General features: G+C 37.6%; 1 protein-coding gene across 1 annotated transcript in view; it reads left to right on the forward strand.

Annotated features, from left to right (window-relative positions):
- Diaph3 (diaphanous related formin 3) overlaps positions 1–20,596 on the forward strand; it is a 444,266-nt gene that overhangs the window by 42,716 nt on the left and 380,954 nt on the right. The window contains exon 3 of the mRNA XM_050159516.1: positions 4,999–5,166. Coding sequence (XP_050015473.1) covers positions 4,999–5,166 — 168 coding nt within the window. The remainder of the gene's footprint in view (positions 1–4,998; positions 5,167–20,596) is intronic.

Here is a 20,596-nt window from a genome sequence, read left to right on the forward strand (position 1 = left end):
TCTCTCTCTCTCTCTCTCTCTCTCTCTCTCTCTCTCTCTCTCTCTCTCTCTCCTCTTTCTGTGTGTATGTGTGTATCTCTCTGTGTGTATGTGGTGTATGTATTTGTGTGTAGATATCATGACCTATGTGTGGAGGTCAGAAGACAACGTGTAGGAGCCTATTCTCTCCTTCCACCATTTCAGTCCTGGCTACTGAACTGAATTCATCAGGTTTGGCAGCTCTTTATCCCCTCAGCATCCTACCAGTCCTGGTTCTTCTCGTATTTTGTTTTTCATCTTTTTAATTAAGAAGAATAAATTAAAAATATTACAATAAAAGCATAAAATACTGATCCTTTTGTATCTCATATTACTATCTTCACAGATTTAGAGGCTGGAAGAGGAATGTGCTCATTTTCCTCATTTTTGCCATTGGCTAGTTGTAAGATGGTGAGGTGCAAATTTGCTTTTTCACTGTGTAAATTGAACCTTTCCCTAAAGCTTAATTCTAAACATTCAGGGAAGATGTACTAATTTTACTTTATTATTTCTATAAATTTTTGATTACAGATGCAATGTTTTCTTTGTGATCTGTAAGTTTGCTGCTATGGAATTTGTTATGTTATCTTCTATTTAGACATGCATTTTCTTTATTGCACAGACTAAATTTATATTACTTATGCCCTGCTGTCTTTTGTGTTGTTACCTTCATTCCTGACATATATAAAAGAAGATAAAGGACATATATAAACTCACTTTTCTACGTTTTATTACTTTTAGGTGCTCTTATTTTTAAAAGTACAGGCTTTTGTAGAAAATGAACATTTTATGAGCTCTTGCATCACCCACGAAGCTGTAGTTGTGCACTGCACACTGGCTTTTGAACACTTCAGTTCAGTTCACTTTCCCACTTACTGACGTGTTTGCATTAATGATGCTGTGTTTACCTTCACTTCATTATAAGTTTCACATGTTAGTTCATTGCACTTTGTGCCTGATAAGAGTTGGGATAGCTTCTATACTTGGAAATTTATTCTACATGTACAACTACAGAAGTTAGAGCTTCAGCAGTGACTAAAGGTGAAATAACCAGTTCTTTGGTTTACAAAAATTACTTCTTTATTCCTACTTGTTTTCAAAGAGTAGTCAAGACACAGAGTACAAATTGAAATAGGGACTATAGCTTCTGCACACATTTTTTGTAGTAGAGAATGCTTATCCTGGTGATTTAGATGCCAGGGGTTTTTCTTTTTTTCTTGAGAGAGGGTTGCTCTGTTTAACAGTCCTGGCTGTACTTAAACTCTCTTTGTAGACCAGGCTGGCCTCGAACTCGCTGAGATCCACCTGCTTCTACTTCTGAAGTGTTGGGATTAAAGGCATGTCCCACCACCGCCCAGCAAGATGCCAGTGTTTTGTGTAAATACATTCTACATTCTACTTGTTCCTTATCTACCTACATCTTGCTTCGTGCCTCTAGACTCTACAGCTCTTTTCTTTGTCCTAGCAGCAGCTATCTGATGAATTCTCCATTGATTTTTCATTTCTTTTTGTAGATCTGGAATTATACCTCTCGTTATTTCCTTTACTTTGAAAAGCTTAGCAGTTTCTGCTGTACTTAACAGGCCTTCTGGTGGCAGGGTCTCTCAGCTTTTGTCTGTATTTTCCTTATTTTGCTTCTACTTATTAAAGGAATTTTGATAGAGAATTTTAGTACCGTAAGACTTTTTCTTCACAAGTCAAAGGTGTCATTCCCTTTCTCCCTAGAAAAGAAAGGTCTTCCCTTTTTCCAGGCTATTAGAGTTGGAGGCCAGTCAGTTTACTACAGGGAAACCTGAACCCTGTTTCTTTAGTTTGAATTCAGCTCTTCTGCGGCTTTACATGATTTGAGTTCTTGGTGTCTGAACATCACTGAAAGTTGGACAAACTTCTGTTTTTTTTTTTCACTGTGTGCTTGTATGTGTGAGTGTATGTGTATGTGAGTATGATGGATATGTGTGTGTGTATGTGTGCATGTGTGCATGTGTATGCTTGTGTGTGTGAAAATTCATGAAGGCCAGGGGAGGGCATTGCCTGTCTTGTGATCATTGTCTGCTTCTATCTGTCTATCATTTATAAATATCTAATTTTTAATTATTTTCCTATGTGTGTGTATGTGCACATGTGAGCACAGGTGCCTGTGGAATTCAGAAGGCATCAGATCCTCTGGACTTAGAATCACAGGTGTTGTGAGTAACCCTACCTGGGTGCAGTTAACTGAACTTGGTCACTGTAAGAGCAGTATGCACTTTAACTGCTAGGCATCTCGAGGCTTTTCTTATTCTTAGAAACCGAACCTTGTGCCATATGGAGGACTAGCAAGTGACCTCCTGCCCCACTTGTCCAACAGCCTTGATTTGCTGAGTTTACCAGCATCCCTAAAACAACACCTGGCTTTCTTTGTCCTGGAGATTTTAACTCAGTTCCCCTTGCTTGTGCAGCAAGTGCCTCAGCACCTGGCAGTCCAATTTTGTCTTTACCACTGAACTAGCAAGTTCCAAAATCCTGGGGTAGATTTCTGTTTTAAATCTGATGTCCATTTTTAGGATTAAGGCTGAGTTGTCCTTTGTTACTAGCTCCAGTTTGCTCTCTGTTTCTTCAGGAGACTATGACTTTGTCAGCTGTGTTGAGCACTTCAGATAACAGTAGCCATGATCCTTGCGAACCCTGGATGTGTCATGGACATTTCAATCAGGTCCTTCTTGGTCTGCATCTAGGAGGACAGCTTGCAGTTACTGAAAGCCTTTTGTGCCTCAGGAAGGATGTCAATCAGCTTCTGCTTTCCTCAACTTTTGGCATGCTGCAGATGTGGCAAGAAAGAATCTGGAAGAGCTGGTGGCACATTTGTCCTCTGGGGCTTTCTGAGAGAACTGTAGTTTTCTGATCACTCAGCCAGCAACTATGCAGCAATCAGTATGTCATTGAACACTCAACTGCTCTTTATTTTCCTATCTCTGACCCATGGTGGAAGACAGGAAGGATATTTTTTGTAAACTCAAACTAATGGTCATGAAGAAAGTGCTTATGCTACCTCTTTGCATTTCATTTTTTCTGGCCTTCCCTTCTGGTTTTTTTTTTTTTTGAAGGAATATTTTCTAAACCTATTTAAGTTACTTAATGCTACACTCAACATGAATTATACACCTTGATGTACGGCTCAAAAGGAATAAGCCTTGTCCCTAGAGATATATAGGATGTTGAACTCCATTCCCAGAAGTGGGAAGATAGACAACAGGTCTATCTAGTTTTGAGGAATATTTTAATTCAATTTTGAAGTACTTCTAAGATGGAACAAATTTAAGAATGCCACTAGGAACTTCTTTGTTTTTATTTATAATACCTGATACGATGAAAACACTGTATTATTGAGTAGTGAAGGCATGATGTCAAGAAAAAGCATTTGTACATACATCTCTCCATTCCCCGTATTTCTCTGCTCCCTTTCCTTTCCAAGTAACCTCTCTTTCCCATTTCTGTGTCTTTAGTTTTCAGATGAATTGAAAACCCAGCAACTATCATTTTGCAGCTTTTTGTGTCTTGTTTGTTAGGATGAGAGTAATGGTAGGTTGTAACTGCTTTCTAAGTTTTGCAGTGGTTAACTTAGAAGTTTAGCTCATGTCAAGTAGCCTGTGTTTAAGTACAGTGTATAACATTTTCCCTAGACATTATCTTCATAGACAATTCAGAAGCCTATTTTGAATATAAATATTATTAGTTTTGCATCTTATTAGTTGACCTAGTTCTTTGGTGAATTAAATAATTGCATGATTGAATCGTATTTTACAAATAAAGATTTTTAGGTGTCAGTTTTCTTTAATGGTTCTATAGCTCTTTTAATAGGATTTTCTTCAGTAACTGAAATATTCTGGTTGTGGATTTACCATTGTGGTAACCACTAAATAATATGACCCTGAGCACTTGAAATTTGGCTGTGCAGATAATAAACTAACCACTGAACTCAATAACCCGATGTAACTAGTGCTGCTGTAGTATATTCTGCACTTCTATAATCCATGCATTTTTAGTCATTTATTTATTTGTGTATGCAGGTGGATGGGGCAAACTCAGATCATCATTGTTGACCAGTGCCTTTGCCTACTGAGCCAATCTTGTTGGTTTCCTATTCATGTTATAGTGAAAACAATAATTTTATATTAATAGCAGTGTTGAGAGATTTACATAATCAGTAATTATGTTTTGAATAACCTTATATTCATGTAATCTTTAAAATTTTTGCCTTTTTGATTTTTGAAAGTTTTATTAGTCTTGAAATTGGAATCTAGGTTCTGTGAGGACAAACAATTTTGAATGAATGGATAATTAGCTTTCTAGCTAATATTAATATATTTTCAAAAAACGGTCAGCTGTTTGATCTTGTTACAGAAAACATCCCGTTAAAACAAAAATCTACTTCATTAGGGGCCTAATCTGTGGGTATCCACAGAGCTCAGATGTAGGCTGGCAGGAGCTAAAAACGATGTTACCAGGTGAGTAAACTATGGAGGCATTACAGTTCAAAATTTAAATTCCTGATCCATGTCCTATTGTGCTACTCCTTGTCCCCTGCTAGGGGACAGTCTGCATGAGAGCACTGGACAAGGGCAGGCGCTGCCATAAAGGCCCGGAAGTAACATTTGGTGCCATCACTGCTAGCTGACTTGGCTTTTGCTAAACTGCTCAGTTTGCTCATCTATAGAACAGGTCATCTGGCAGTCAGAATCTTTAATGTAAAAATTTGTGACTTTTAAAATCTGAAAGACTCTTGAAGTTGTGTGATTTCCCTTCTGCCTTTTAATAGGATTACTGCTGGAACGTTTTCAAAACTTGTATACAATACTTTTAACTTTGAAGCTTCTGTTTGTGACTGTCATTGAATGAATCAGTGACGATGTGATTGGCCTGTGTTTTTCTTTGTTTTTGGAACTAGATAGGTGTTAATGCATGAGAAAATATTGACTTGTTTGCTATTTTCTTTCTTCATAGCTGGAGAAATTTGCTAGCATAAGAATTCCAGGGAGCAGGAAAGAGAGACCTCCTCTTCACCATCTGAAGATTGCATTTGGAAGCAGTGACCGCTCCTCAGTGGCTTCAGAGACAGGGGAAAAGCTGCTTTCTGAGAACGAGGTCTTCAAACTCTTTGAGAAGATGATGGTAAGAGTTTCCATTTTTGGTTTTCCATTTTATTCTGTATCTATTAACAACTGAAGTATCAAATGGCATTCTTTTATCTTGAATAGATTGTGTGATCGAGTTCATTTGCTCTTCAGATGGTTGCAGTGCTTTCTTGTCATAGAATGTTCTGGGTTGTTTCTTTGTCCCTGTTTTATTCCATCCCCAGCTATCAGTGCATCCATGTGATGTCAGGCACTCTCTCAGTTGTTTCCGTAGAAATGAACCTGGTCCCTTTGTGCTGTGCCTTTTCTTGTAGAGATGTATGATGTCCTTTGGTGCCATCTTCATTTGGTCTTTAACTGTGACTTTCTGACAGATTCAGCCTCTGGCTTTTAATCTAAATGAACTGATTTGATCAGGAATCCATGCATGTTAAGTACGTTGAAACCATTTGCTACAAATGGATGCTGATTTTATATAGATTGATTTTTATTTATATAGTTGCTACTTTCAAATTTCATATCTATTATGATTCAAAACAAATATTTGAAGAATGCTATAAGCAATGCCAGAAGGTAGTGTTTAACAATTCAGTTCTCTATATGTTCAGAGTAGGAAGAAACTACTTTAGTTTTTGAGATCCCTAATTAGCTTCAATGAAAATACAGCAGATAGTAGCATATTACACTGTTTTCGGGAAATTTGCAGAGAAAGTCAGCCCTGGCCAAGTGACAGTTTAGGATTTGAATTAGGCAGAAGGAAAGGCAGTCTCTTGCTATGGAGGACATAAAACACTACACAAAATTGTAGAACTCAGCTCTGAATTACTTCTGGGACTAGTGAGAGGTCAGAAAAGTTAGATTGGAAAGATAACAGATTATGAAAGGATTTTCTAAGCCCTTCTGAGGTGTTGTGTGTATTTCTAAATTATGATTTATTCTGTAGATGTCTGCTCTATTACTTCTGAAAGCTCTACCCGTTTTTAGGGAATTGCTGCATTTGCTCATTATTTTAGGGTTTAAGATACACGTGAAATTTGGAGCCTATTAATATCTCATAATTATTCAACAGGAGTGTTGTATTTGCATCACACATTACTTTTTTATTTTTTTAAAACACAAGTACTTGGTCTAGTGTTAACACCTAGATCATCAGAAAGACCCCAGATAGAATATAAAAGTCCAGTTTGTTTTCATAGAATTTTTAGTAAGTGCCAGTGACTCTGGATATAATTTTAATGTTTATTACTTGACTTTCACAAACTTAAGACTTGGGAAACTTGTCGCTATTATGTCAACTCCTAATAGAGTGTTAGTTTTCATTTTTACCTACACATTTGAAATTCCTTCCCTGTTGACACTATGAACTGCTATATAATCTTGGCCAAGAACAAAGAAACCTCTTTTTGCTAGCCTTTGTCACTAGAAATGAGGCTTGTGTGAAGGTAGCTCTCTTCAGTTTGACCTTTGCAGGCTTGCCGTGGCAGAGGGCCCTTCCTTCAGTGCAATGAATATGGACCTTAATTATCTGTGAAACTTTGGAATGGTACTATTATGGTTCTTCTAGCTACATTAAAATTCCCTTTTTAAATTCTAATTGTGAGTACCCATCTGAGTAAGTAGAGAAAGCAGCCTATTGCGGTTAAACATTATAGAGAACACATTTTATGATCTCATGCAGTTAGTTAAAAGGACAACCATCCAAGAATACCGAATATGGTTTTTACTGTTCTTTTTGTGACTGCTAGGATCACTTATAAGTACAGGGAAGTATGTGCAGGTCAGTTGGATCTTGACTATTGGAAGTGATTCTGGATACTTGATGAATAACTGGACCAGATCACTTATTAAATCTTAGGCAAGTCTGCTTGGTAATAGTTCTTTTCAATCAAACCTCCTTTTGATTTAGCAGAAGTAGAGTGGAAGTGTTCCTTTGCTGGGGCTGCTAAATCTGCGAAGGATGAGTCATTCCTAAGCCTTCTTCCAAACATATAGAACATATTAGAATGCTTTGAATGTAAAACCTGCTCTTGGCTCAGAAGGTGAAGGCTGAGGAAACTGAGGAGGGATTTCTTTCCTTCTGTAATTGAGAGTTAGAGACTTTTCTGAAAACCACTGTTTGCTTATAGTTGGTTTTATGTCGGTGGAGAAAGCTAGACTTACACTGCACTTGACCTGTAATATTTGAAAATATATATTTGTACATATTCTTTATTCTTTGTGAGTTTCACATATGTATACAATATATTTTGATTATATTCAGTCTTAGCCCTCCCTATAATTCCTCCCAGATCTACCCCACTGCTGTACCCCTTCCCAATTTCATATCACCATATATCTATATATCTATACATATATAATACAATATTTATATTTATGATAAATACATAATGTTTATATTACTCACTGAGTCCAATTTGTGTTGCTCATAATCTGGAAGGTTGAGAATGCTCAGCCTACTAGGATGCATGGCCTTAAAAAAAAATCATTCTCTTTCCCCTACAGCCAGTCAACTGTCAAGAGCTTTTCAGTTAGGGGTAGGGGCTCACGCACCTCTCCTCCCTCTTGGCTGGAATGGACTGGCTTGATCTTTTATAGCTCTGTGCACACAACCACAGCTCCTGTGAGTTGAAGAATACATGGTTCTTTCATATCCAGAAGACATTGTTTACATATGTCCTCCCACTCTTCGGACCCTTAGGACCTTTCTGGGTCTTGAGCCGTGAGTGGAGGAAGGAGATAAAGATGTCTCATTTGTGGCTGAGAATAATTTTTTATTAATAAACTTTCTTTGACTGGAACATTTAATAATCAGGTATGCTAACCTTTTGGCATTTGTGCTTGTAAAGGTTTCATCATATTTAAAATTTATATGTAGAATCTTTGTGTCACAATTGTGCAGTTTCAAAAACAATTATTCCTATTTACCAATTATGGAAAGTATTTAATTTGTATAAGAAGTAGCAACTTTATTTTGAAGAACACTTGTTTTTCTTCCTCAAGATAGTCCTCTGAAATATTACTGCCTTGATTATTTAATGAATGCAAAGTATAGTGCAATACTTTAACATTTTATCTTTGCTTAGAGAATTGATTTTCTTGGTCTTATAATGGTTTAGTTTCTAGAATAGTTGTGAAGTTTTAGTTATACATTTAAAACTTTATGTGTATTTATTTGTGTGCATATCTGCATGGATGTGTGTTCCACAGAGCATGTATAGAGGTTAGAGGACAACTTGCTAAAGTCATTTCTCCTTCAACCATGTGGGTTCCAGGGGTTGAACTCAGGTTGTTAGGCTTGGTGTCAAACACCCTTACTTGCTGAGCCGTTTCACTTGTCCTCAGCTAAACTTCCTAAGAGCTTCCTCCAATCCTTGTTTATATTTTGGTACATACTGAAAGCCCATCTTTGTGTTGTGTGGATCTTAGATGTATGAGCTAGTTGGGCTCAACATTGCCTATACATACAACCTTGATACCTAAAATCAACTTTAGTGGAGACTCTTGAACTCTTTCTTGTCTGTAATGAAACTGACTTTTTGAACACCATGAACTTGATAGGTACAGCTGAAAGAGACTTGCTTATTACAGGCATGGTCTCTTAGAGTTAGCCCTTTCAGTTTTCCCCTTTGTCTTCAAATAATAAAAATGTCTAGCTTACTATATATACCTTACCACCATGACAAGAAAGCATATCTTTCTTCACATTATAAAGGTAATCCATTTAGAGATTCCCGCAGGTGCCAGTGGTAGAGGTGTAGCTGCCCTCCGTTCCCCTCCTTAGCTTTTCTTAGTTAATCTATTGAGTGTCTTCTCTGTAGGATTATACTGGTGTGTAGGACCAAGCATTTTTTGGCTTTTGTTATTTATAACTTGCCATTGGCGTCCTATAGGATTTTCTTAGTTTCTGGTTTATTGCTGCTAAAACAAATCTCTCTGGACTTAAAACAAAGCAAATGCTATGATTATGTAGATTGGAAATTTAACCTGGTCCTGCAGGCTTCATGAGGTTGAAACCAGTGTCAGCTGTCATGTTCAGTTATCGCTCATTTGCTTCGTTGGCAAAATCTTGCCAACAAATTCATGCTAGTCCAGGCTCACTCAGACAACCCAAAAAAGTCTCCATATTTTGAGATACATTGCTTTTATTGTATTTAGGTGTTATCCCCCCTTTCATGCAGTATAATGATTAGGGCAATGAACGTCTTTGTGTGTACCTGTGTTGCATACCATAGGCATACATTGCAAATGCTGGCACTTTAGTTGGTATTGTGACTCTGCTTTCCTCTGATGTCATCCACTGTTGCCATGTTCTTGATCACTGTCTTTTGTGTGGCTCCCCTCTCCCCCATCTTCTGAGTCTATTCTATTGCATTTACCATTTGGATGTAGGAGGTAGGTGGTTCAGTTCTGAATCTACCTGGTATTCATATTCTGTTACTAGAAAGCCAATATGTTCTAATTTTATTCAAATTAACATACTCTACCTTCTGCAGAGAATAGTTTACTCTGTATGTATTTATAACAGTTTATAATCATGGACTTTTTTCTTCTGGTTGTGCACCATTTCGGTTGTAAATGGCTTTTTAATAATAAATCTTCTAAAAAAATCTGTGACATTGATTTCTGTTTTTGTTATGGGCAGAGTGATACCTTTTTCCTGGTCCTGATTTACATCCTCTCTGTCTAGTCTTCCATCTATCCCTTTTTTTCCTTACTATTGCATCTGTATCTCCTGTCTTATCCTTATATCCTTTGGTTTTCTCTATACTCTTCCTGCAGCATTGGAGCTGTTCATGTTGTATAATATCTCCCATATGCCTCCTACAGAAGAGAAGCTAAAATTAGTTATCTAAAAGATATCAAATCTCAACACACTAGAAATGGAACACATCATATTTCCTAAAAAATGACATCAAATTCCCATTCGTTCTTTAGATCCCTCTCCGGAAAGCTCACTGAAACCTGAGCCATCCTTTGTCCATTAGGGCATTGGTCCATGTTGGTTGACTTCTCTGACCTTATTATCTCTGTCCATATTTCTCTTCTCCTATAGAACCTCTTACGGGGCAATTACGATGGTCCCTTTTCGTTGGCCTCAACGTGCTTCTGTGTGAGAACGCTCTCACATTGCATGTCTCAGTGCAAATGTTCTTTAAAACTTTCCCTACTCCTCACCTCTCCTGAGCTGTGATTTCATGAGTGCCTTACAGATTTGTCCTTTATTATTTGAATGTCTCTCTCCCTACTAGATTTACTATTGAGTATCAGAATTCCAAACACATGTCTATTGAATATATGAAACGTCCCAATTTTTAAGATTTTTTTTTTTTTGAGACATTGTCTCACTATGTAGTCTTTGCTGACTTGGAGTTGCTATGTTACAGCCTGGTCTCAAACCCACTGAGATCCATCTGCCTCTTTCCCCAGGGTGCAATTAAAGGCGAGTACCAAGCCAGGCAACTTTTGAGATTTTTAAAGATATTATATCTTTCTCTGCTTTAGACGGTTAGATTGGATGGAGATTAGCTGTAATTGCTATTCTACCAAGTAATACAGAAATGTTAAAAAAGTGAAAGAGATTTTTCATGCATTCTCACCTTTTTTTATTTTCTCATGTTTACTGTTGAGACAATGAACAGTAAGTAAGACAGTTCATCTATCATGATGACATCATCAACAAGCATTAAGCAAGTGCCAGTGATAACAGAATCATTCTGTCAATAATTAAATTCTAGAAATCCACTCTAGAATGGTACAGAAGAAAACAGTCTAGTAAAGGTGCTTGAGAGACTTACATATTAATGGAGATGCTTTAATCACTTTCTGGGCAGATATTTATCGGGCTTTTTCATAGCATAGAAGAAATAGAAGAAAACACATCTATAAAATACACCATCTCCGAAGCTTATACTTGAAGTGTCTCCTGGCAATAGAGTTTAGGTGACCTGCTGTTTAATACATATATTGGCAATTTTATTGAAGGGAAATGAGAAAGATACTAAAAGTATTGCATTTGTATTGGAAACAGAGTTCAGTATATAACAGAAATGTAAATCTACTTTTGTTGAGTGGTATTTTCCTAGTTGTGGAATATTTAAACATAAGGAACAGTATAGAAACTAGAAACTAATTCAGTGAAAACCACTGTAGACAAAATTGAAGTTCTTTCGTGTACTGCTTCCAAAACTATGGCTTTTCTTTTTCTTTTTTTCTAGAGATGAGTAATGCTTTTTTTCTTTTGGAGGGGGGAGGCATTTCTCTGTGTAGCAGCCCTAGCTGTCCTAGAATCCTGGAACTAGCTTTGTAGACCAGGCTGGCCTCAAACTCACAGAGATCCACCTGTCTCTGCCTCCTGAGTGCTGGGATTTAAAGGTGTGTGCCACCAGTGACTAGGGAGATGATTTAATACTTTTAACTCAATAGTTTTCATTTTCATTGTTAGTCTGTAGTTTTCTGTAAAGTAAGCACTAATGTATACTAAACCTCGTATCTGTGAACTATTTGATAAGTCACTGATTCAATGCCCCATAGTACTCTTTTCTACAAATAGGTCCATAGTAGTTCATAGTCACAGTACAACTATCCAAATCAGAAAGGGCACTGAGCTATTTCTATGAGTTAATTCATAGACATGATTTTTTTGATAGTACTGATAATTTTTCTTAAAATAACCTACTTCTGAATTGTGTAAGATATTTGACTGTCATGTTATGTTTTCTTCCTCATATGTTTGAGTTTGACATATTTGAAGATTCCAGTCTGGTTTATGTGTAGACTGCCTCAGTTTGCACCAGTGTCATAAGAGTGGAAGTTTGGTGAGCCTCTTAGCTGTCAGCATAACTCCTCACACTTTACAGGATGTCTTTTTCCTGATCAGAAGTTAACTGAATATTTTTCACATACATATTTGTCTGTGGTCTACTGTTCTGTGAATTTCCAGCTTGTATCATTTGGTTCTTTTCTTGTTGGGTTTTTGTCTTTAATTTGTTTCATTTGTCATAAGTTATGAATAATCTCATGCCCAGTTTTTTCTTAGCCTGAGGCTTGTTATTTTATATTTGTTGATGTTTTGAAGTATAGAAGTAGATTTCAATGTTATATTTATGACTCATGCTTTGTATATATTATTGATGAAATATTTATTTTGTCATCAACTACAATGCTAGAATTACATCCGTGCAGCACTGTTTGAGTTATCTATTCTTTCCTGTTATCAGTAATCCTCCAGTGTTGTAGATTAGTTACTACCTAGAATATGATGTGATTTGATTTATTAGTTATTTTGTCCCGCTCTACTTTTTTTGTTTTAATTTTTCCCCGCTGTCTCACTGTATAGCTCTGAATGGTACTAAACTAGCTATGGAGACCAGGTTGGCTTCTAAGTTACATTTGGATCAGCCTCTCCAGTGCTAGGATTAGAGGTGTGTGAACTCAGTAGGACTCCCTGCTGTTTTAAAGACTGTGCCTATTAGCAGCATCTAAGAAGACCCTTCACCTTACCTTTGCCTTTCTTATTCTTGCATTCTCTGCTTTTGTAATGATTCTAAAATCAGTGAAATACTATTTTAAACATTATGGGATTGTCATTGGAATCATATGGATTTCTTTGCTAATTTAAGTAAGATGGATACCTTTTTGATTTTCCCACATGTAGGCACTGCATATTTAAGTCTCTTTTTGAGCAATAAAAACTCACAATGCCTTCGAAAAATGCATTTTATTATTCATTCCTAGGCTTTTTGGTAATATACATGTACTATTTTTAAAATAGTAGCAATCATTTTTATAAAATAATCTTGTTTATTGACTTTGATAGCCAGTAACTTTTCTGTTATTAGATTTTATTGTTATAGATAATTTAATATTTTTTGTGTGTTCAATTAGAATATCCATGGATTATGGCAGTTGTTCTCATTCTTTATTTAGTTCCCTGCACTGAGCGGATGTGTGTAATAAAAGGTTGTAAATTGTCTTGACTGTTGAGAATGTTTCTTTACACTGAGACTTTATTCTTACTTTTAAATTAACCTGAGGGAGCTAGGAACTGTTCTTTACTGAAAATTTCTTTGTACCCAACAACAACATGTCCTAACATCTAAAATCTTACTCTTATTCTTAAATTGAGGAACATCCTGGGCTAATCCAATAATAACCATTTTTTTTTCTGTCTTTCATGGATACAGCACTGGTATCTCTTTCTTCCATCCCAAGATACTTAATCTTTTCTGTACCTTCTCACCCATTTTTTATTCTACTTAAATTTCCCTTATTACCCTGTCCCTCACTAGACTGGGTCTCCTATATAAAGTAGGTGCTGGAATCTCTTCTCCAATAATGATTAAATGAGTAACTGATATGTATACATGTGTGGAATATATCACTTTTCCAAACTTTTTCTCAGAGTCATACTGTTTAGTTTCTAAATGTCACCACGGAACTTGGCTTCACTCCTTTGGATTCAATATCTCATTAATAAAATAATTTTGAATGAGATTAAAAGGACAGTTTTATTAGCCTTGAGAGAACACCAAAGTCGACAAGTCATAAGTCTTGGCAGATGCTGGGGAGGGAGATGAAGAAAGGGAGAGAGACATTGCCTGCCTTGCCTTTTAGGTTAGAGCACAGGAAGCAGGCAATGGAAATTGGCATGTAGCTACACAATGGAAATACAGCAAGATGGCAGAAGGGTGAAAGGCTTCATAGAAAGACAAATGAAGCCCAGAGGGCAGGGACAGTGTGTCAGTGATTCTTCCCTGAGTAACCAGAAAAGCAGGGGACCTCTTCCTTTTCTTCAGTGTCCTCCTCTCCTTTAGCTACATTGTTGATCTCCTTTGCTGAACCTGCCTGAGGGAGGCATGGCTTTCTTCCTCATCTGCCTCCTCCAGGAGGTGGCCAAGACTTGTAGATGGCTTGGTGCTTAGAGTTCTTCTCTCAGACTCTAACAAAATTGTCCTCAAATTTCCTCCCAAATCCCTTTTAAAATTCTTTTATTATTTATACTAAGAACCCAAACCTGATACTGTGGTTTCTAATAACTGGCAGAGGATTGGTATTGTCAGAGTGGACACACGGGAATGACACTTTTCATTTTTATTCTCGGTGCTATTGGGTTAACTCATAGGTATTCCTCTACTCAATCAAATGAATGTCTGTTTTGAGGGTCATCAGGACTTTTAATAAAAAGAACCTGTGCACCCAACCTCTATTTAATTGCCATATGTTCCTATCAGCATCTCTATCCAATATCAGTATTCTTTACACGGTCTTTTTTTCATGTCACAAGAACGCTTCATTTCATACAACCCTAAAGGTCCATTTATGATGACCAGATGATGTGTGAGAGGTTCTGGGGGAATGCTTTGTTTTGTGGCCTCTGTAAGTTGTCACTCTTGTGCCTCTCAGTTGTTTGGAAATAAAAAAACCTTTTATTTAATAGTGACTTAAGAGTAGCCGAAATACAATGCAGCTGTAAGGAGAAAGAGTGTGCAGTCCTGTGTGTGTTGGGGGGTGGGTTGGGGCGGGTGGTTGGTGGTATATCAGTTTGATTCATGATTTGTTTGTGCCAGGGTATAATGGAGGTGCTCGGCTGTTTCCTTGAGGAAGTAAATGGCTTAGGAAACTTGGTGGCAGTTTGTGCCACCAATAGACTGGTCATAGAGAGGCATTTTGAGAAGATACATATTATGGTAATGTTTAAATGTGTGATGTCCGTCCACTTGGAAGGTTGCAGGAGAATTCTCTTACATCTACAGAGAGCTCCTGTGTCTCAGTTTTGTCCTGTGAGAAAGTCAACCTTGGTGTCTGAGTTTTAGCGCCTATTTAATGTGTAATGTAATTTATGAGGAATGCCCAGTGTTTATGAAAGTTTCAGAGTAAGTGAATGAGACACTTTTTAATCAATAGTGGTGCTCTCACCCAAATGATTATGTAATGGGTGTCTGTTCTGGTGGGTGACTCTGAATATTCTTGATAGTCTTGGCTATGCATTATTCCCAAATAAATCACACTTGGGAATCACCTTGAATATTCATTATACTTCTTGTTTTGTTCTACTAAAATTAGAGTATATACAATAAAAGCGATATTTAATTGTTATTGTCTTTATTTGTTCTTGATATTGGCATGAAGACAATTTGGAATTTAGTTTTTAATTGAGATAAAACTATAGTGGTTCTCAACCTTCCTAATGCTGCTACCCTTTAATACAGTTCCTCTTTTTGTGGTGACCCCCAACCATAACATTATTTCATAATTTGGCTATTGTTATGAATCAGAATGTAAATATCTGATATGTGACCCTGAAGGGATTGTAACCAATAGGTAGAGAACCGTTGGTTTATACTGTTCACATAAATTTAAAATTGATAGACAAAAGAAAAACTTCACTTTATGTACTGACAGCTGAATGTAGTAAAGTCGTAATAATATTAATTCTAAGTTGCAGATTCTTGCTAGTATTTCCATTTCGTTGTATTTCATATTCCACTTTAATATATGTATATCTGAAGATGTGCCTGTGTATGTGTGCATGTCTGCTTGTGTCTTTGTGTGGAAGTCAGCTGTCAGTCTGGAGGAGGTGTCTATCTTATTTTTAGAGATAGAATCTCTGTCTGGGACCTGGAGGCTTGCTGTTTTCAGGCCAGTGAGCCTCAGGGATCCTCCAGTCTTTGTCTCTTCAGGGATATGGTTACATGCCTATGGCAGCATGCCTGGCTTCTGGCATGGGGGCTGGGTGTCTAACTCAAGTCCTCATGCAGTGTAGCAAGACCTTTATTGACCGAGTCATCTCTACAGCTCAGATTCTTGCTTTTGTTTATCATTCAGGTTTTTTTTTTATCTATTTTTAAACCCAGTTTAATCATCAAAGTTATTGTATTCCCAAAGAAAGACTCAGTTAATATTGGAATAAGGCCATGGAAACTTTACTTTTTTCAGTTGGCATGAAACCTATTCATGGTAGTGAAAATATACTTCAGTGTGGAGGTAAACACTAAGAAGATTGTTTGATATTGCATGATGTGGAAGAGAAATGCAAATGTACTTAAGAATAGAGTTGTACTTTTTGCGGATATTTGGGTGTAATTATGCTTTTAGGATGTTGAACTTCATGATCCCAAGACAGATAATTGGGGTATCAGGAGTACCTCCTCTTATGATACAGTTTGTGGCTGTAGTGATATGAATAAACACATTGTAGAGAGAATGATTATTTTGGTTTGAGCCTTTGAAACAATACACAAACACTATTGAAATCCAGTGATATCCATTGCTTGAAGAATTAGTGTTTGGTTTTCCTGTTGCTGTATTCATTTTTATCTCCCAGTGATTTTTATCTTCTCATTGATTGCTACAAATGTATTGATCAATGATTATAATGTTTTTCCAGTATCCATTTTGTGAATGTTTGTTGCCATGCCTTTGCCTAGCATGTGCTTATTTTGCATTCTGGCAGAAGTCCCTCACACCTGACCATCTTCAACTAACTGATTGTATGTATTTGCCCAGTGCTCAAATAGTCAATCATTTTCAATTTAATCTGACTCTCCATGGTGTTAACTATCCCACTCAACTTGATGTATGTAAATTTAATGAGCATGCTGTCTTGTAAAATCTACATTCATGAATGAAAATATTGAGTCTAACATTTGTAATTCAGTTGAAAAAAATGCCCACTCTGGTTGCCATTCTCTACTCAATTGCTCTTTACTGTCTAAATATGCTCGTATATTAAGTTTATATCTATTTCTCAGTTTTGTTGACGATAGAGTAGAAATATTTACTACATGCCAATATTTTATCAGCATATGACTCAGTATGTATAAAAGCAGTAGCAAAATGATGAAGTTTTGGCATATAGGACCTTCTGGCTTTATCCAACTGATAGAGAAAATCTTTTGGAGTGTCTTCTTGGTTACTACTGGCTTGACCTCCTTTCCAGTCTGGGCCTGCCCTGATTCATTCATTCAGTACCTTTGTTAAAAAGGTAAGGACTAATTCTTTCCTTGGGTGGACATAGCACCAGGCAAAGGGCAAACTTGGTGACATTTGGGAGGCGTGTCAGCCTCATTCATTATGCGCAGGTACTGTTGGACAGTGCTCAGTTCCACACTGACCCTGATTGCATGTCACTGAGGTCTGTGTACTTCTACTGTGCTCCTTTGCATTTACAGTGGATTTCAGCTTGTCTTCTTTATAGCATGGCAGGCTGTTGTTTGAAGACACTTGAGAGTCTTCTAGGAGTAGCAGTTGCTTAGCACCTTAGGCTAGGTCTTCAAATATATTGACTCCAGCTCCCTGTTCCAAACTTTACCCTCTTCTCATGATTGTTGTAAAATAGGACTGGGAAATTCTGGATGGGAAGTTTTGTTTGTGCATTTAAAAATGTTCAGTGAGGACTATGCATTGTGAAAGATGTAGCAAGTTGCATTAAAACAAAACAAAAAAATCAAACAAACACCTGGTGTGTAAGCTGAAAAAGGAAGGCACGTGGAGTAAGGAAAAGTATTGAATACATGAACCTAAGAGATTGGGAAAAGGAGAGACAAGTGGGAATTCATGTCTTCTCCTCACCCCTGCAGCACACTCCCTAAAGAACCTTCTCATATCAGTCAGAAACAAAAGAAAACATAAAAAAGAAAAACACCTTGCTTCTCCATCTTTCCAACACCTCTTCATTCATCCTAGTAGTGTTGGGTGCTGCAGTGTTTGACACAGTATACCCTTTTGTCCAATAAGCCCCACCCACAAACTGTTCATTGCAGTAAGTCATTGGTTTGGTTCAAGTGCTCTGTTGCACCATCATCACTGGAACTTCACTGAAACTCGTCTTCAACATCCTGTTGTTGCCCCAGGTCATGGAGATTGTGCTGTTACCTTCTAGTAGGACCAATTCCTTCATGCGCTCCAGCAGGTCATAGATGGTAGATGATAGAGGGGCCAACTGAAGACCTGGGATTTGGGTCTGAATGGTAGCTGAGCTGGCCAGTCTGGGTCACTGGGACCTTGCCTCTCAGGTAACGTGCGTAGCCAGCTCTTCTAGGCCCATGCCATAGGGGCCAGGTCTCCTGTGCCCATGGTGTGGTGTGGGGCCATTAACAAGCAGCAGTTCCAATGAATGTAGGAATAATTGATGGAAGAACTGATTTGCATGAAGACAAAGTACTGGAGTGGAGATGTCTGTGAGCTAAAAGAAAAGGTTTGCAAGCAAGGGAAATTGCAAGATGGAAGATTGAGGTCAGGGACAGGAATGTGGAGCTGGTATTTGAGGGACGGCAGCTGTTTATGAGATGTTGAAAAGGACCAGCAGTGACCTTGAGGGTGGGGCCTGAAGAAAGCAAAAGTAAAGTTTACAGGTGACATCCAGGGCCTTCATGTGAATGCTGTGAACTAAGCTATAGTCTGTATTTCCAGCCACCCTATTTCATGTCCAGGATCCAGTCACAGTTTGCATTTTGTCCCCATAGATATTCAGTGATAGGTTCTTATCTTTTATGACTGACACTTTTGAAGAATCCTCCTTATTTTGTAGAATGCTCTCAATCTGAGTTTGTCTGATTTTTGTTTTCCCCATGTCCTTCCCTGGAATTAGACTGAGAAATGCTTTGGGGAGAATATCATAGAGCTGATGTTTCCTTCCCAATGCATATTATCAGGGGATATGTCATATTGCTATCTATGGTAGTGCTAGCATGGGCTATCATGGAAAGTAGAGTCTTCAGGGTGTGTCTTCTGCAAAGTTACTATTTTTTCTTTTATTAGCAGGAGTTTGGCACAGTTGTAGCAAACTACTTATCAGGTTTATAATTATGTCTACTTTTATCTATAACATATATTTGATGAAATAGTAAGCTGTCATATTGGGGCTCTTAAATTACCTGTAGTTATACTTTCATTTTCTGACTCTATTTACAATGGAGACGGTATCGCATATTACATTTGGAAGGAAGAATCAGTCCATTCGTGATGATTTGTATTGCTCATTTAGGCAATCTTTGAGAGTTCTTTATAATTTTTAGCTATGTTAGAAGCCTCATTTTAATGAAGGAAATTAGTTTTAGATGCCACAGTGGTTCTGGTTGATGCTCCACCTACCCCATCTGTATTTCTCCAGGGTGGCTAATGTAAACCTGAGATAATGAGGGTCCTCAAATAACTTATTTTATATTATTCAGGAATTTGCTTCCCCTTGCCCCACAAGTCCTAACTCCCAGACTTGGTCAACTGGAGGGTGTTGAGGCTGGCTTCTCTAGAGTATTCAGACTGTGCTGCGAATTTAGATTGAAGTGGTACTTCACAGTTGACATCCTTGTCTCCCCCTCTCCCCTTATCCTGAGGTAGTCTGCATAATCCAGCGCATTGGTCTGTAGTTTGATCACCCACTACTCTCTTCCTTTATGGAAGCTCTACTAAGAAGACGGAGACTTGATTATTTTGAGAATATGAACCAAGACATACAAAAATGGTTGTCTTGTTCATTCTGTTCATTCCCAGTCTTATCCTGCTCAGTTTTGTAGATAGTCTTCTGAGAGGCCTAGTCTCTCTGGAAGTGTGTGTGTGTGTGTACATTTTCTATGACAAAATTTCCTGTGTATTTCTTGAATACTTTATTACTTCTCAATTACTTCTCAATGCTTGGTGCTATTGTTTCAGGAGTTTTTCTTACTAACCCTGTTTTCTATAGATAAAAATCTATTTTGAAAATCTTGCATTATTTATTTCCATATGATTATTTTTTCTCCATCCCTTCTTTTTTTCTTTGCAATATACTTTCCTCCTGAATATATAGAGACTAATAATTAGTTAGGTGTAGTCACATGCCTGGGGTGCTGTATCATGCTTTGCTGTGTGTTGGGAGTTCAATAAATCCAGTTTTTTTTCTCTATCCCCCTTTCCTGTTAAAATAGGGCACTAGGATTCTGTTATCTCAAATTTCTCAGGAAGAAAACTTCCATACTTAAGTAAGAGAGTTGCCATAAATCAATCCCAAGTGTAATTGTGTACAAGGTAAGGGTCTCTAGAGACACCTGTTCCAGTAGGAATACTGATACCTAGATTGGCATATGGGAGGGTCTTTATTAAGGGAATTGTCTTGAAAGATTATGGAACCTCATTCCCAGCCAGACCAGTATAGATAAGTAGAGAATGAGAGAGACTAGTGGCCACCTAGTGGTTCCCATTGCAAAGGCCTAGTACCTGAGAACCTGGAATGTAGAACTAGAGTAGACATGACCCAACTTCCAGAGTTTGAAGGCTTGTGAACCAAGATCAGGAAAGAAGGGTACCCACTTGATAAAGTAAGTTCACCTTTCCTTTGCTCTTTGATGTATAAGCTGGCATTCGGGCATACCTGGCTTGCCCCTTGGATACCTGGCAGAGTGTGTACCCCTGTGTGCACGCCTAGTATTCAGGCAGTAACCTTAACCTGCTGTGTGATTTCTGTGCACATGCCTTGCGCTCCTCCCTTTAAA

The sequence above is a fragment of the Alexandromys fortis genome, unplaced genomic scaffold, assembly GCF_014885135.2.
Source record: "Alexandromys fortis isolate MF-2015 unplaced genomic scaffold, M_Fortis_MF-2015_v1.1 scaffold_113, whole genome shotgun sequence".
Taxonomy (NCBI): domain Eukaryota; kingdom Metazoa; phylum Chordata; class Mammalia; order Rodentia; family Cricetidae; genus Alexandromys; species Alexandromys fortis.